Here is a 16,873-nt window from a genome sequence, read left to right as displayed (position 1 = left end):
CATGTTTTCAAAGTCAGGACACCTGATTTTGGTGTCCTGACTTTGAAAACATGGCACCTATATTTCCAACTGCCTTTGACATGACTTGTGTCATCTTTCAGCATGGTCTTCATTTAAATCATCATAGTTGTGGTTCACATTGTCTTTTCGGCCCCATTTTCTTTACCCTGCATCATTCACTACATGTTTCTTCCATGTTTCTTTCAATTCTTGATACTCATCAATCCGTGTGGAGCAGTAACAGCCCATCTCAATAAAATGCACCATATTTACTCAGACAATCCCCAGTCACTGAGCACATATTTTGTTACCAGCTTTTTGTTATTACAAATAATGTTTCTATGGATATTTGGGGACATATGGGCCTTTCCTGGCTGTTGTTAACCTCTGTGAGGTATAAACCCAGTAGTGAGATCTCTGAGCCAAAGCGTATGACAGTTAAGTGACTTGAAAGTCACCTAGTAGTTCCCAACCTGTGTATCACAGACCCCTGGTTCAGGCTTCTGATTTATTTATTTCTGTGATATTTATTTCAAGACAATAGATGTTTAAGACACAATTACTACTGTCTTTGTGTGTGGGGGTGGTCTGTGAAAAAAATTGATATCAAAAAAGGGTTCTCAAACTCAAAAAGATTGTGAAGCAGTGCTTTAGATTCAACAGAGTCACCAGATTGAGAGCTACAAGGGTACAGCTCTGTCCAGGACAACCCCTTTGATTTACAGGTAAAGACAGAGACACTGAAAGATGTGAGATGACCGCCCAAGACCAAATAGGAATTCTTCCCTCTACCCCTCTGTTCATCTATCTCTCCAACCTTCTGTTCATCATCTCCCTAGCTCGATCATCTGTATCTGTCTCTGTCATCTCTCTATCCCTCTATCCATCTGTCAGTCCTTCCATTCATCTATCTTTCTATCCCTCTCTCTGCCATCTATCTCTGTCTATCGTCCCTATTCCTCTATTCATCTGTCTCTCTACTCTTCTATTCATTTCTCTATCCCTCTATCCTTCTCTATCATCTATCTCTATCTATGTCTATCATCTATCTTTCTATCTCTCTTTTCATATCTATCTATCTATCTATCTATCTATCTATCTATCTGTCTGTCTATCTCAGATTTGGGCTAGAAAGGATCTCAGAAGCCACATAGTTCCAACCCTCTCATTTTACAGATAAAGAAACTGAGGCTTAAAGGGGCTAGGGGACTTGTCCCTGGTCTCACCATGTCAGAGACATGCCTCGAATCCAAGTCTTCCTAATTCCTAGGTCAGCACTCTGTCCAATGTTAATTCATATTTCTAGAGTATCTCAGGGTTTACAAAGCACTTTCCTTATAATGACCCTGTTGGGTAGTCAGTGTAAGTTTTATGACACCCATTTTATAGATGAGGAAACTGAGATCCAGAGAAGGTAAACAACTTGCCTCAGGGTCACACAGCTTGCAAACAACACAGGTTGCAAAGCTGATCCTCTTGAACTCAGATTTTCTAAATCCAAAATTGGGGCTCAGTGAGACGGTCTGGTGGGAAAGCACTCGGGACCCTCTGTAGAAATAGCACTCTAGGGGCAATTAGGTGGCTCAGTGGATAGAGCACTGTCCCTGGAGTCAAGAGGACCTGAGGTCAAATCTGGCCTCAGATTCTTGACACTTACTAGCTGTGTGACCCTGGACAAGTCACTTAACCCCATTGCCTAGCCCCCCCCCCAAAAAAGAGCACTCTAGGTGTAAATTGTTGAAATGGACCCAGTTTCTTTCTGCAGGCACCAGCCCTCTGGACCAGAAACTGTGTAGCACAGTGGAAAAGAGGATTGTATATGGAGTCAGACGTGGGTTCGAATCTTGCCTTTTTGCATGCAGGATCTTGGGGGAATCATGTCACTTCTGGGGGGATCAGTTCCCTTATCTGTAAATTAAAGAATTAACCTGGGTGGCCTTCGAGGCCTTCTTCACCTCTAAATCTACATGTATGAGAATCACAGAATTGTGCAACTGAGGGAAAGAAACCTTGGATTCTCCACTCTAACTGGGTCCATCTACTCAGACCTAAGTGGTTTGTTCGAGTCACACGAAGGGTCTGCCAAAGACAGGCAGAATGGTAGACCTGGGTTCAAGTCCCATCTCTGACCTACACTGGCTGTGTGACCCTGGGTAAGTCACTGATCAGACCCTGGGCAGCTCTCCACAAGTCCAGGAAAGGTGCTGACCTGCCTTGTGTGAGGAAGTCTGCTCATCCAAGAATGTCCTGTATGTCAATCAGTCACAGGTACAGTCACCATCCCATACAATCAGTGAGTCAGATCTGGAGGGGACCCAAGATAATAGCAATAATAGTTTATGTTTATATGGAGCTTTAAGATTTGCAAAAGATTTTACAGAGATTAGCTCTTGAGATAATCCTCGCAACCAAGCAAGGCAGGTATTTTCATTATTCCCATTTTACAGATGGGGAAACCAAGGCCCAGTGAGGTTCAACGATTTGCCCAAGGTCATATACCCAGCATTTGAAGCTAGTTCCTCTGACTCTACATGGAATACTTTCAACATTATTCTGTGCTTCTTCCAGGAGCTAAAACCAGCCACCAAATAAAGAATCAGTTGTTATTAGTTGCTTTTCAAAAGCCATCATGGTCTGAATTCAGGCTGCAGAGAGTCCCCAGTTCACCGTTGGTTGAGGGACTCATTGTAAGAATCCGTGAGATCAGTCCTTCAACATTTATTAAGTACTATGTGCCAGGCACTGTGCTAAGCTCTAGACAGGGAAAGTGTCAGGTTCACCGGTGGGAGCCATTTGTCTATGGTACCTGCCATAACCAAGTTGGCAAAGCTAAGCCTGGGCCAGAGGGGCTCAGTTCATCTCAGCCCAATTCCTTTGGGCCACCAGGAGGACAATTACTTAGCCATACATACATATACACACAACACACATGTATATAGTTATACACACATGCACACATATAGACATACACGCACACACATATATGTATACAAACACATGCATGTACATAGAAATATATACATATGTGCATACATATACATACACATATACACGTATGTGTGTATGTATGTATATATGTGTGTGTATATATATATATACACACACACACACATACACAGATCACTGGCAGGAGCATTTTAGTTTCCCATGGGGACTCAGAGGGATTGCCTCAGGTTCCAGGGGCACAGTGGCCCAGCAACACACCTGAGCCTCATGTAGAACTTCAGCAAAGCTCGTGGTAAAAATAACAGCAACAATCCACAAGGGTGTACAATGCTTTAAGGTTTGCAAAGTGGTTTTCCTCACAATGACCTTGGGAAGAAGTCATTGTGCAGTATTCTGAGCTTTATTTTAGAGATGAGGTAATTGAAAAGTTAAGTGACTGGCCCAAGGTCATGCATGTAATAACGAGAGAGCTGGGGGTGCAGCTAGGAGGTGCAGTGAATAGAGCGCTGGCCCTGGAGTCAGGAGGACCTGAGTTCAAATCTGGCCTCAGACACATAACACTCACTAGCTGTGTGACCTTGGGCAAGTCACTTAACCCCAATTGCCTCACCAAACAAAACAAGAGAGATGGGATGTGAACCTGGGTTCACAATTTTGCTTCAGGCTAGCCATGGCTTAGTTTATTGGGGTGACTGTAGCTCGGGGGACTGATCTAAAAACAGATATACTTTGAGGGGAGTGCAGAGGGGCCATTTTCCTTAAGGAGCTGATTAAGCGGTAGAACATAGCCAGAAGCACTGGAAGAGGGAAATATGGCAGCATGTTTCCCTCTCAGCCTCAGGTCTCCTCTCTGTAAAATGACAAAGGTTTGTATTTTGAAGGCCCCGCCCAACTTTCAAAGGCCAGGTTCCAAGGGCCCTTCTGGCTCTGACATTCACTCTGGTGTCCTATGTTCTGTCCTATGTCCTAATGTCCAGCTCTGACAGTCCATGTCCTCAATGCCATTCTGTATTCTAAAGGCCTTCCCAGCTTTAACATTCTGTGACTGGATGGTCTAGGAGAAACCAAGGAAATTCTACTCTCAGATTCTTTGTTCTAAGCCAGTAGGCAGTGCAAAATACCCTGAACTACTGAGGCATAAGCACTTTGTAAATCTTGAAAAGCCTTATATAAAACCTATGAAAATCTCACCTAGGCATATTTCACAGGGTGGAGGGTAAGGAAAACCCAGCAGGCAGTCAAGTCACTAAGCATTTAGTGAGCACCTATGGTGTGCTAGACAGCACTGAGTATTTCTGTATGGAGGCATAAAGTGCAGCCTTGGGACTGGAAAACTATTAAAAGTGAAGCTACAAGTGCCACACTCAGTCACAAAGAAAGCAATCAGTCCAGAGGGTCCTTGGCACAAAAGTCTGAGTGAACTGATTTCAGACAGGTATCCCTGGCCTTAAAAGATGTCCTGCCCTGTGTGAGGGAGGACTTCAATGGGAGTCGGAGCCCTCCACCATATGGCAGAGAGAAGAGTTCTGGGTCAGGCAGCAGAGCTGGTACCAGCCTGGAGAGAGCGACATTTCCAAAGGCTTCAACCAGGTGGGATGGAGAGGGGCTGGCATTTCAGATCTCTGCTCCAGAATCAAAAATATCAGTCTGGAAAATCTAGGAAGAATTATATGAACGGATGCAAAGTGAAGTGAGCAGAACCAGAACAATGTACACAGAAACAGCAATATTGTAACAATGATTAACTGTGAATAACTTAGCTCTTCTCAGCAATACAATGATCCGAGATAATTCTAAAGGATTTATGATGAAAAAATGCTATCCACTTCCAAAGAAAGAAGTGATGGAGATTCAGGTCAAAGCATACTTTTAAACTTTCTTTAATATTCTTGTTTTTTTTGATCTGTGTTTTCTTTTGCAACATGGCTAATATGACAATGTTTTGCATGATTGCACATGTATAATCTTTATCAAATTGCTTGTCTTCTCAAGAAGGTGGGAGAGGATGGAGGGAGAGAATTTGGAACTCAAAATTTTAAGAAGTAAATGTTAAAAATTTTTGTTTACCTGTAATTGAGAAAAAATAAAATAAAAATTAAATGTAAAAAATGGTCTGACAATAAGCTCTTCAGAACTTGGCACCTTCCTACCTTTCTAGTCATTTTTATATTTTACAACCCTCCATCAAACCTATGATCCACCTATGCCTGCCTCCTTGCTGTAAATGTCCCATGTGAACACTTCAGACTCCATACCTTTGTCCTGGCTGTCTCCCATGCTTGGAATACTCTCTCTTCCTCCCTTCTCTCTCTCTCCCCCCTCCCCCACCTCCTAGCTCTCTTGGCTGCCTTCATATTTCAGCAAAGGCCCACGTTTTACAGTGGCCCTTTCCCAATCCCTTCACACCCTGCCCGATTGCCTTCCCCTCTGGTCATCTACACTGTATAAATCTTGTATGTATAATTATTTGCACGTGGTCATGGATTTAGAATGCAACACAGAGATGTAAGTATCTGAGGCAGAATTCTTACCCAGGATTTCCTGGCTACAGGCCCAGTGACTTGGCCACTCAAATGGGTGTTGCCCTTTCCCTATTTCATGAGTTGTGAGTGAAGAGCTTTGTAAACCTTAAAGCACCATAAGAAATGTTTTTGTTATTATGAACTAATCTGCTAATTGATGGTTATTGACATTTTCATGGTCTGCAAAACAAAGTCATGTGAGGGAAGGACTCTACATTTTCCCCCTTCCTAGAACATGTTTGATCTGCAGTAGCAGCAACTTTCACGCTGAACACAACACTAATTCCATAGAATATTCCGTGAGGAGTCATTTGATCTCAGAGATCTCTGGGGAGAATGTTTGGGATGGGAAGGGAGGGAGAACAGGAAGTAATATTAATAGCTAGTATTTGCAAAGCACTTTAAGGTTTGCAAATGCATTATCTCATTAAATCTCATAATCATCTTGGGAAGTGGGTGCTGCTGTCATTTCCATTTTACAGATGAGGAAAGTGAGGTGCAGAGAGAGGTTCATTGAATTCCCCAAGGTCACACAGCCACTGAACGCCAATTTCTAGCAACGGATTTGGGGAAGGGGGAGTGGTAGAAGACTTCCAAGTGGCCTTTAATTTGTGAGGACCATAAAGGAGGCCAAAAAACATAAAGACATTCAGATGCCCAATCAGGCACCTTAAAGTTCATGCACTAAAGTCCCACGATCAGCTGGTCTGTACTCTTTCTCTCCATTTCGACTCAATTCTAACCAGATTCAGCTTCTAAGCCAAGAGAACGTAATCCCGGACAGGCCAGATACAGCGGGTGTCACACACACACACCGGGGGTTGTACTTAGCCAGCAGCACTCCAGAGCGAGGCCAAGACCAGACTAAAATGTAGTTGGGAAATTTAACAAAATCAGTAAAGATACAATAAAACACAGGTAACATTGCATTTCAAAGCCAAATCACTATGTGCCTACAGGGATCCTTGTGCAAGATCAGTCACCCCCATTTCTGTTTGTCTGGGATACATTATTGTCCACAAAAGGTATGTAGAGAGTCACTTTCTACAGGAAGCCCTCCCTGATTCCTCTAGCTGCTAATGCCCCATTCTACTTACCTTGAACTTATAGATCCAGAGCTGGAAGGGGCTCCAGAAACCATTAAATTCACTTCCCCTCCCCATTTTACAGATGAAGAAACTGAGGCCCAGAGAGATTAAGTGAGTTCTCTCTCCTCTCCACCTTTCCAAGACATTTACCCTATTTATATGTATCTTGTGTTCACGTAACTATCCGCATGTTGTCTCTGTTAGAACATGAGCTCCTTGAGGGCAGGGACCACTTTTTTGCCTTAGTACCCTTAGCACGTTTCCTGGTACACAGTAAGTACTTAATAAATGCCTGTTCACTGACCACCTTACCTCTCCTAGAATGTAAACCTGTTCTGAGCAAGAATGATTTTCCTTTTTGTATACTCAGCACTTACCATATAGTAGGTGCTTAATAAATGCTGGCTGGTTGATTTAGGGTCATCCCTGAGGTATGAGCAGCTCCCTTTGGGGCAGCGAGTGTTTTGTGTTTATCTCTGTACCCCCAGCCCCTCCTTGCCCATGTTTGTGGAACAAAACTGGTAAACAAATGAAGAGTAAACAATCAGTGAATGAAAGGAAAAAAGAAAGGGACCTTGAAATGTGCCCAACAAATTTAATGAGTAATCAAACCACTCCAATTCCAAGATACAAAGTGGTGAATGAATACACGAGAAGAGTGACATCTTAGAAGAGAACACGACTGTTTTGGGTACGGGAAAGAAAACCAAGGAATACACCTAATGTCAGCTGGTAGGGCTTCTCTTCTGAAGTCGGATTCACATTCATGGCTGCTTCAGGAACGGGTGGTCCCAGGTCCCCTAAGGAGTTAGCCCCTCACAAAGTATGGGTTCACATGCCTTCATTCTACTCCCCCCTCCCCAACCCCAGGACCAGACCAGACCATCTTCTTTTTACTCCCTGACATAAATTCTTGTGCACACGACGTCATCGGCACCGAAAGTCTGCAGCAGAAAGGATCAAGAAGCATGAATTAGTGCAGAAATTAGATTTTTTTTTTTGTAAATGATACTGCTCATTTCACCGTTTGAAAGCCTGTCTGCCCGACATCCTATTTCTTGGGTTCTCATGCAAAGGGCAAAGAGGAGAGACAGAGGCCTCGGTAATGGGGGTGAGGGTGAGGGCAGAGAACAAGACAGAGCTCTTCTGTTCAAGTTTCCATCCCGGGTGGCATGAATTCTAGCAGGAGTTCCCTGGCCAGAGCTTCAAGAGGGAGGCTCTGGCCCCTGGCACTTGTGAAAGGATCCCTACTCTGTTCCCTGTTATAGTGGAGAGAACTGAGGGGAGCCTCACCAGAGTGTGGAGACGTCTCCCAACCCCTCTCTGCTCTCCAGCCTTGCTCATTCATCCCCCAAGATCTCATGGCCTCAAAATCAGAGCTGGGGGAAAACTGAGTGGGATGAAAGAAGGTGCCTCCCAGGGTCCGGCTAAGCCTGGACATGCTCCTAAGGGGGTACAGTGCAGATCAAGTAATCCCACCTCTCCCCTTCCATCAGAAACAATTTGGAATAACACAGTAATTCTATTTCCATTTTTGAAAACTCTAATTATATGTACAAACTTAACCATATCTTTGCATTCAGGGCATAGCAACAGTTGGGGTAGGGGGGGTCACAAGTCCCAAGTCCTTCGCTTACTACCTGTATGACCTTGGGACAGTCATTCAGCCCATCTTGGCCTCAGTTTCCTCATCTATAAAATGAGATTTGATGACCACATCTAGCTCTCTGGTCCTATGACCCCACCTTATACTGTTGTCCTGAGGCCCAAATATAGAAGGCAGCATGATGTGATGTAAAGAACATTAGACTAGAGTCAGGAACGGCTTGTGTGGGCCAGATCACCATGTCTGAGCCCCAGCTTGGCCATTAATTAGCAGTGTGATCCTGGACCAGTCACTTAGCCTCTCACTCTGGGTCTAAGTGTCCCTGCTCCCTACAAAGGATGGTAAGGCACTAGGGCTGCCTCCTAACGTCCCTTCCATTTCTAACAATCTGTAAGCCGTGTCAAAGTCCTTTGAAAATTGTAGAGCCTGGTACAACCTAAGGGATTATAATTACAAGTCACTATTTGTGATCATCGCAAAATGCTTTTAAAAGAGCACTGCAAGATGTAAATGGGTCCCCCGAACATAAATTTGACTGAAGGTGGGCTAAGCAGGGGAACCTGGAAAATATGCCTCGGTCCAAGAAGACTTACTCTGTAGACACCTCCTCCATTACTTCAAGTAATCCCCCCCCAAAATCTTATATTCACCCATTAGGAGGTAAACTCCTTGAGGAAGGGTCTGCTGTATTTGCGTGTATAACTAGGTCCCAATTAGTGCAAATATGAATTCTGTTGATGTAATGCATACTTCCATTGGGCTGAAACCAATTACCATATTTTAAATAATCATAACTCTAAATAGTATTAATTTGAATACACATGGGATTCATTATTCGCATTCATTAGGACCTAGTATTTATTTCCCCAACACATAGCACTGAGCCTGGCACATAGCAAACACTCAATAAATGCTCTGTCTATTTGTATCTATCTACCAATTTATCCATCTACTACCTACCTACCTACCTACCTACCCACCACACTGGCCTTGAGCTCCAAGAGGAGAATTTCGGGCCCCTGAAATCCTTCTGGACAGGCACTACTTAAGAATCTGTCATTCACAACTTGACTACTTGACTTCTAAGGTCCCTTCCCAATTCAAATCTATAATCCTGTGATCCCAAGATGTCTTAATCTATTTCCAAAGACTTCTCCTAAGCCCTATAAGGTCCCATGTATCCTGCAGCTGATACATGGGAAAGAGCACACACACAGGAAGGAAAAAATGTCCTTGTAGTCCTCAGTCAATTTTTAAAACTATAGTTCCAATCCACAAATTAATAACTACACTCCCCTAACGTCATTATCTGCTAGCCATGGTTTAATGGTCCAGGCTACCACACTCCTCTGTCCTTACTCTAATGAAAAATGCTTGTTCAAAATGGCGACTACATTTTGTGAGAATAAGGGAAGAGACGGGAAGTGGATTCTAAGTCCAGCGTGCCATCCCAACAAGGTCACATTACGGTCTATCTAAGCCCCAAGGCTTAGATAGTTAGCGTGTCAAGGCACTGCACATATGTCATCTCATATTAGGATCATGGCAACCCTACAACGTAGGGGGTATTATCAGTCCCATTTTACAAGAAGCTCAAACCCAGAAAGGTAAAGTGAGTGACTTGTTCAGAATCACGCAGCTCTAGCACTTTGCTGCATCTGTAGTCCAACCTTTACTCTAACATCCTGGACAAGTGACCGAGCATCGAGCCTCCAGAAACAGGGAGCTTATTAACTCCCACTAGTGAGCAGCTATGTAACAGGAAAGCAGCTCTTATCCGTAATCAGGCCAAAACTTGACTGCTTGTCACTTCTACCTAATGGTCCTAATTTTACCCTTTGGGTCAAGAACATGTTCCAGTCTCTCCTTCCCTGTACACTGAATATCTCCAGTTCCTTGATAAGGTTCCCAGTGTGACCCTTAGGACCCCCTGCCTGGGTCAGTCTCTGCAAGTAAACCTGCACTGACATATAGACAAAGTAATGAATCACGAATGGTCTAATTCCAGGCACCACTATACCGAAGGTCACATAGCTTTTAAAATACCAGGAGTCATATTCAAGCTTCCTGACTCTAAGGCCACTACAAGGCAGATTATTTCTGCATTCGCTTTCTCCATCGAGAACGAGCTGTTCTGTAGAATCATTCAATGAACCAACATTTCATTCAGTGCCTACTATATGCCAGGCTAACCGCTGGAATGTAAGCCTCAGGCAGGGACTGTTTCTTTTTTATCTCTGTATCCCTGGAAGATAGCAGAGTGTGTGGTAAACAGAAGGCACTTAATAAATGCATGTCAAGAGCTCGGGGCTTGAAATTATGAGCACTGCATACAAATCCTTGTTCCTTTATTAACAGTGGGGCCATGAGCAAGTCATTTTCTCTCCCTCTGCCTCTGCAAAATGGAAAAAGACTTCTGGAGCCCTCATTGGCAAGATGAAATGAGAAGGATGTGTAATTGGTATTCATCTTGCACAACAAAAATGAAAAAAAAAAGCCAGAAGCTGCCTGCCTGGGAGCATCATTTACCCTCCTGCAAACAAGGTCGCCTCTAGCTGCTCCTGCTAAGAAACAGTTTGCAAAGTGTGACGACACTCACTGGTTAAAGGAAGGACAGAGATGATTCCCTCTAGATGGAAGGCCAGTCCAAACAGACACAAAGTCGAGAGCTGTCAGGGTCCTTAATGTCAGCTCAGTTGAATAGACTGAGTGCAGACGGGTCAGTTTGACCACTTGAACTCAGTTACCCTGAAGGTACTGGTAGAGCCATGGAATGAATGCTAGCCTTGGGGTTCAGAGACCTGGGTTCTCTAGAGCTGGGGGACCCTGGGCAGATTACATCCCCTGAGCCTCAGTTCCCTCTTCTGTTAAATGGAGAGAGCACTGGCATTGTCCCCCTCTGAGGATGGTGTGAGCAAATAACTTTCTATAATCTTAATGAACTATAGAATTAAAGGTTGTTATTATTATTATGATCTGCAGAATGACCTCCTGGACCACAATTCTCTCCCCATTCTCCATCCGCCGAAGGTCCACTGGATCCTCTAAGCAAATGATGAGGTTTATTATACAGGATCCAGGGGGGCCACTTCTGACACCCCTATCTTATCCTACTTGGGAGGTGGGGGAGATGTGTAGAAGCAGGGAAGGAGAGAGAAAGGAGAAGGGGTGAGATGAAGAAAATGACAAAGAAAGGAGGAAGAGAGAGACGGAGAAAGAGGGGAGGAGAGGGAAAGCAGAAGGGGTGAGATGAAGAAAATAACAAAGAAAGGAGGAAGAGAGAGACAGAGAAAGAGGGGAGAGGGAAAGAGGAAGAGGGAAGGAGAGAGAAAGAGGAAGAGAGGAAAGGATGGAGACACAGAGAAAGAGGGGAGGAGAGGGAGGGAGAAAGCGGGAGGGAATGAGAGAAACAGAAGGGGGTGAAAGACAGGGAGAATAAGATAAAGGGGGAGACAAATGGGGGAGACAGCAAGAGAGACGAGTCAGCCAGAGACAAAAAAGGCAAAGGAAAGAGAAAGGGGCAAGTCGAGTGGGGAAGACAGAGGCAGACAGAGAGAAGAGGAATGTACAAGCCATAAAGTGAGAAGATGCCAGTGAGCATGGAAAGCGGTAGGGGGAAGGTCCGCTTAGCAGAGTAAGAAGGGCCTCACCAAAATCAGCTCGTCATTGGCCAGCTCCCGGGTCCAGTATGTCTTCGGGCCATTGCCCTCCACCAGAGTTTGTGTGCAGTAGATTTTATTTTCATTCTCCCAAGTGGGCAAACTCTGTAGACCAGAAAACATTAGCTCCATGAATTCTACTTGGCGGCGCAGACCAGACCCAGGCAGGGCCAACAATGAGGAGAGTAATGGCTGCTGGGGAGCAACAGTGCACGATCAATAATAACGGGGCCAAAAAGGCATACTGACAGAACAGTACAGAACCAAAATTAAAGGCACTTCCTGCGGCTGGTTAAGTGGCTTCCTGGAGTACAGACCCACTTAGAGCAGAGGGAGGTGCATGGGTCGAGAGTCCTCAGGCACAATTTATGTTCTGAAATCCAAATTAGAGAATGCAGTTTTTGTTTTTTAAATACATTAAGTCACTGCCCTCCTTTAAGGCATCTAGAGGCTTAATTAATATCATTGCATACGAGAATCAAAGACTGCCCAAGCTGGAAGAAACTTAAGATTGTTTTATGCGCTAATAACCCAAGAGCCGACACTCCAGGCCTTACCCCGTCGGCACCATCAGTTAACTGTATGAAGGCTCCCTTTTGTGACACCTAAAATACTTTACTTTGCTGGAACTCGTTTTTAGTATTTCTGCTGCTCTGCACTCATTCTGGGCTTTCTGGTAAACCTGGGCATCGGAGAGCCCTGGAAAAGCCTAGGGATTGCTTCTGGGTACCAGAGATGCCCTGAGGAGAAAGAGATCGCTTCTTGCTGGGAGAATGGGATGAAACCAATTTAAAGGGAGAATGGTGCTGGCAGGGACGGATGGGGGAGATGATTTCTCTTGTGCTGCAGGAGGACAAACGAGGTGCAAAGGACGACCCCCTCTGTTTCACTTCCCCAGCGTGGTATTATTATTCTACAAAGCCGGGAACAGCTGGCCTTTGGGGATGGAGTGGGGGGTGGTGGATATGGGAGAGCAGTAATGAATGTACACATAATCTCTTTATAACTAACACATGGGAAACATTCATTAGGCAGCATCAGGGGTTGGGGGGGGTGGAATAAATAAAGGCCCGTTCTCCAGACTGTGTGCCCTGGGAAACTTTTATATCAAAACTGGCCTCCCCACCTAAAGACGCCCCATCGATGTGTCCGAATGAAGTCTTTTTACTCTTATTAGGCAGATTCTCCACCCAGTTTTATGGCTTTTGTTCCAACTTGACTGGACTGCTCTCCGTGTGAACAGTAATTTAACAAGGACCTCAGACTCATAACCGATGTCACTTACAGCCTGTAACACGATTTGGGGGTGGGATGCAAATACTTAAAACTGAGTAAGGCTGTTTAGCTACCTCCTGTGGCTTTTGACGCCAAGGAACATAACTTGGTTGAAGGAAAAACAAATAATTTCACACTCTTTGAAAGTTTATTTCTATTATCTTTTAAAACTGCAGTATAAAATACTTTCCAAAAAAAAAAAAAAAAAGGAGAGGGGGCCTGTTCTGTCAACCTTCAAATAATGGGTAGTTGGCCCAATTGCTTTTCCATCTGCCCTAGAAGGCTTTCATTATTAAGCCAGAGCAGAGCTCCCTTCCCCATACAGAGGGAGGCAGGGCCAAATTCAATTTCGCCTTCACAAAGACAGAAATGAAGGTGGCCGAGGATTTTTTATTTCCTCTATTTGTGGTTTAAAGCTAAAGCTGGGTTACATGCTTTAGAACCAGTGGGGAGGAAAGAAGAAAAACTGACACAGGTTCCCCTCTTTCATTCTTTCTTTTTCAAGGATAAGCAGCCAGGCTCTCTCACCAGATTCCTAGTTTACGCATTTGGAATGCATAATATAAAGCACTTTTTTTTTTTTTTTTTTTGCATGGGGGAAATTTACTCAGTGGTCCACCCCTAGCTGACTGTAACTAGATCCAAAAGCATTCCTCCAACACATTCCTAGCCAAACAAGGGGGATGGGAAGGGAAAGGGTGATAGGCAGAGCCATCATTTACACCTGTGAGTAGAAACAGCCTAATAGAGCTGTGTAAGCTTAATCACCTGGGAGTCTGCTGGAGAAAGACGTTGAAAAGTTGAACTTCGGTGGGGAAAAAAAAATTATACCTCCCCAAGAACCCATATTTCAAGGAAGAAGTTCGTTAGAGGTAAAAGAGGCAGCCCTCCCACTGGCTTTAGGGATATTTCCCCTGGTCTGGGCTTTGGGCTAAAAAAACTAAGGACTTGGGCAGTCTGTCCCTCTTACACGGTGATTGGACAAAAAAAGGTTGGCATACACAAACCCTTTAAAAACCTCAGACAGCAGCTTCAGTTTGGACCAAGGTCGGGTCCAAAAGGTTGGCTTTTTTCCCCATCCTTTCCTAGACTGTGAGGATTACCGAGAAGGGAGTGAAGGGCAAGGTGGGCTGAGTCAAGAAGCTAGAGGCAATGTGTCTTGGCTCGGGACTGCCATGGTTGGCTAAAGAGGAAGGAGGGGTGTGACTCGAAGCTCCAGCCACCCGGTACTGAAGTCAGAGACTAGGCGGCAGAGGGACTTTAGGGTTCGGACACTGGCTGTGCCACTAACGCTGTGTGTCTTGGACGAATGAATCCTTTCCCCTTTCTCAGTCTCAGTATTCTACTTTGTAAAATGAAAGAGAGAGTGCGCTGGACGATTCCCAAAAGCGCCTTTCCGATAGTGGATGGCTCTGGGGTCCGGGGGCCCTTCGCCCACACCCACTAGGGTCTCCTTACCCGGCACTTGCGTCCATCCACCGTCTCCTCATCGAAGCCCTCGCCAACCTTGAAGTTGATCTCGGTGGTGCGCACGGTGGTGGCGGTCTTGATGTAGAACTGGTCCCCGTCCTGGCGGATCTCCACGTGCGGCTTGGAGGCTGCGGCCACGGCCACCTTCCTCAGCATGGCATTCACGCCTGGCCCCGGGGAGGGAAAGGAGGGCAGAGCTCGTGTCAGTACAGCCGGAGAAAAGAGGTGGTCTAGGGAGAATGGGGGCGGGGGCGGGCAGGAGGGGTCTCCGGGTAGAAGATAGCCCCGTTATCGTTGACAGGGAGGTACCCCGGTCTGTCTCCCTATAGCGCCCAGCCCTAGAGGGAAGGGGCCGTCCAGGCTACGGAGGGTGGCCACTTAGCCGGGCGTTGCAGACTCGCCTCTCCCCGATCCCCTATCCGGTCGGAAGCGAAGGGGATGCCACCCTCCAGCCCGGTCGGGTCCCTCTTACCCAGCGCTTTGAGAAGCTCGTCGAAATTCTCACTGCTCCGCATCTTCCAGGTGCCAGCGAAGTTGGGCATGGCGTCGGGCTGGGAGAGAGGCTGGTGCACGGGCGGAGCGGGCTGCGCGATCAGAACGAAGCGCTCGCTGCGAGCTGACTGCGGGACTGCGCCCGGCCCTGCCCAGCGCGTGAGTCACTAGCCCCGAGCCCCCACCCCTGCCCCCGCCCCCCTGCTCCCCCCGGACCAGGCTGCAGGCAGCCGTCCCGCCCCCCACTCTCCTTCGGCCGCGCCCTCCACGCCGGGCGTGTAGCAAGTCCTAGTGCAGATGGCCCTGGGACATTCGCTAGCCGCGGAACCCTGGGCAAGTCCCTTAATCAATCCCTCGGTGTCTCAGTTTCCTAATCTGCAAAGATGAGGGACTTCCAGCTCTAAATCCAGGATGCTCCGATGCTTCCCGCCTCTCCCCGCTTTGCTTACAAACAAGAGGAGGGGGCGCTTTAGTACCCTGAAGCTCTGCGGGCCCCTCCTCTCCCGAGCTCTAACTGGGCGTGGGGTGGGGGGCAGAAGGGGCCAGAGCACCCCTTCCCCCACCACACAAGAGCATTCCCCGCCATAAAAAGCTGCACAGACCACTTCAATCATCCCTGATGCAAGTAATTGCCCTCCAAGAAGCACCCCCTACCGGGGGGAAAGAGCCCCGCGTGTACGTGACCTCTCCTTTCCCACTCGGATCCCGGGAGTCCGTGGCAGGGGTAGGGGTTCGGAAATAATTGACCAGTTCTCGAAATACTGCAGGGCCCCTAGTCCCCGAGTAACCAGAGCCCCAGTGATCCAAGGATCGCCCTCCTAGTGCAAGACAGCAAAAAGAGGAGCAGGAAAGGGGTCCCCCAAAAGAGGAGCGGGTCTTACAGATAATGAAGGGCCCTTTGGAAGAATGCACTAACTACCTCCACAAAACCGCCCCACCCACCCACCGAGAAATAACCAAAGCATTATGGAGTCCTTGCAAAGGAGGGGACCTTGGGGCACCCCCAGCAGCCCGGAGCCCGGTCCCATGGGTGGGAGCTGCCAGCGGGCCTTGGCGTCCAGCCCATTGGGTACCCAAGCATGGCCTTAACCCTCCTGGGGCAAAGGGCTCTTGGCTCGAAGAATTCTGAGCGGGTTCTCACCGAGGTGTCTCTGGTGAAACCGGGAAGATTGCGCCCTGCGACGGTCTGCGTTGCGCTCCTGCTGCTGCAGCTGCTGCTACCGTCCAGGGAGGGAGAGACGCGCCCTAGATGGCGCGCAGGCACTTCCGCAGCCCCAGATTCGCCCCCCTGGGATTCCCCCTCCCCTAAGGGCGGGCTCACAGGGGCTGCCGCTCTCTCCTACACCCGGGCCTTGCGTGGTGGCGCCAGCACCCACCCATAGCCCAGCAGAGCCCGCCCTGTGTGGTTCGTTCTGTTCCCGGAGCGCTGGCCAGGGATGCCCGCGAAACCTGGGTAGAGCACACGGAGGCAATGTCTCCTGCTATTCTGTTTGCCCCAAGAGCTGCCGGGGGGGGGGGGTTAGGATCGCACCCATTGCTTCTCCCCTGGCTCTGTTGCACCGTATTTCACCCAGGGGCCCGACAATCTCCCTGGCCACAATTTTCTCCTGAAATTGCCACGCAGCAGCAAAGACTCACCCTTGCAAAGTTATACCATTGCAACTGCTTGGGCGAGAACCATTGGCAGGAGGGGGCATTACTAGATCAGAATGCATAAATGTTTACATTTTTCCTTTTTGCATGTCATTGCAAAAAGTGTTAGTCTTTCGAGTGAGCGACACAACCTCTTATTGCATTTGGAACGTGGGCAAATAT

General features: G+C 46.9%; 1 protein-coding gene across 1 annotated transcript; it reads right to left on the bottom strand.

Annotated features, from left to right (window-relative positions):
- Positions 1–7,146: 7,146 nt before the first annotated feature.
- Positions 7,147–16,271, bottom strand: CRABP1 (cellular retinoic acid binding protein 1). The gene is made up of 5 exons (XM_027840724.1): positions 16,200–16,271; positions 15,039–15,150; positions 14,555–14,733; positions 11,813–11,926; positions 7,147–7,500 (listed from the first exon to the last, which is right to left on the bottom strand). The coding sequence occupies exons 2-5, from the start codon at positions 15,106–15,108 to the stop codon at positions 7,450–7,452; spliced, it is 414 nt and encodes a 137-aa protein (XP_027696525.1). The 5' UTR covers positions 15,109–15,150; positions 16,200–16,271; the 3' UTR covers positions 7,147–7,449.
- Positions 16,272–16,873: the final 602 nt, after the last annotated feature.

This window comes from Vombatus ursinus, unplaced genomic scaffold (genome assembly GCF_900497805.2).
Source record: "Vombatus ursinus unplaced genomic scaffold, bare-nosed wombat genome assembly UNPS02014847.1, whole genome shotgun sequence".
Classification (NCBI taxonomy): Eukaryota; Metazoa; Chordata; class Mammalia; order Diprotodontia; family Vombatidae; genus Vombatus; species Vombatus ursinus.
The sequence above is the reverse complement of the archived record's forward strand: the minus strand, read 5'-3'. Positions and strand labels throughout refer to the sequence as shown.

What these genes read in the sequence shown, in the direction of transcription:
- CRABP1 (XM_027840724.1), bottom strand. Translation starts at nt 15,108, where the DNA reads ATGCCCAACTTCGCTGGCACCTGGAAGATGCGGAGCAGTGAGAATTTC. An exon ending in CGAGCTTCTCAAAGCGCTGG is followed by an intron (nt 14,734 to 15,038) that starts GTAAGAGGGACC and finishes CCCCGGGGCCAG; the next exon opens with GCGTGAATGCCATGCTGAGG. An exon ending in CCAATGACGAGCTGATTTTG is followed by an intron (nt 7,501 to 11,812) that starts GTGAGGCCCTTC and finishes TTTCTGCTGCAG; the next exon opens with ACTTTCGGTGCCGATGACGT.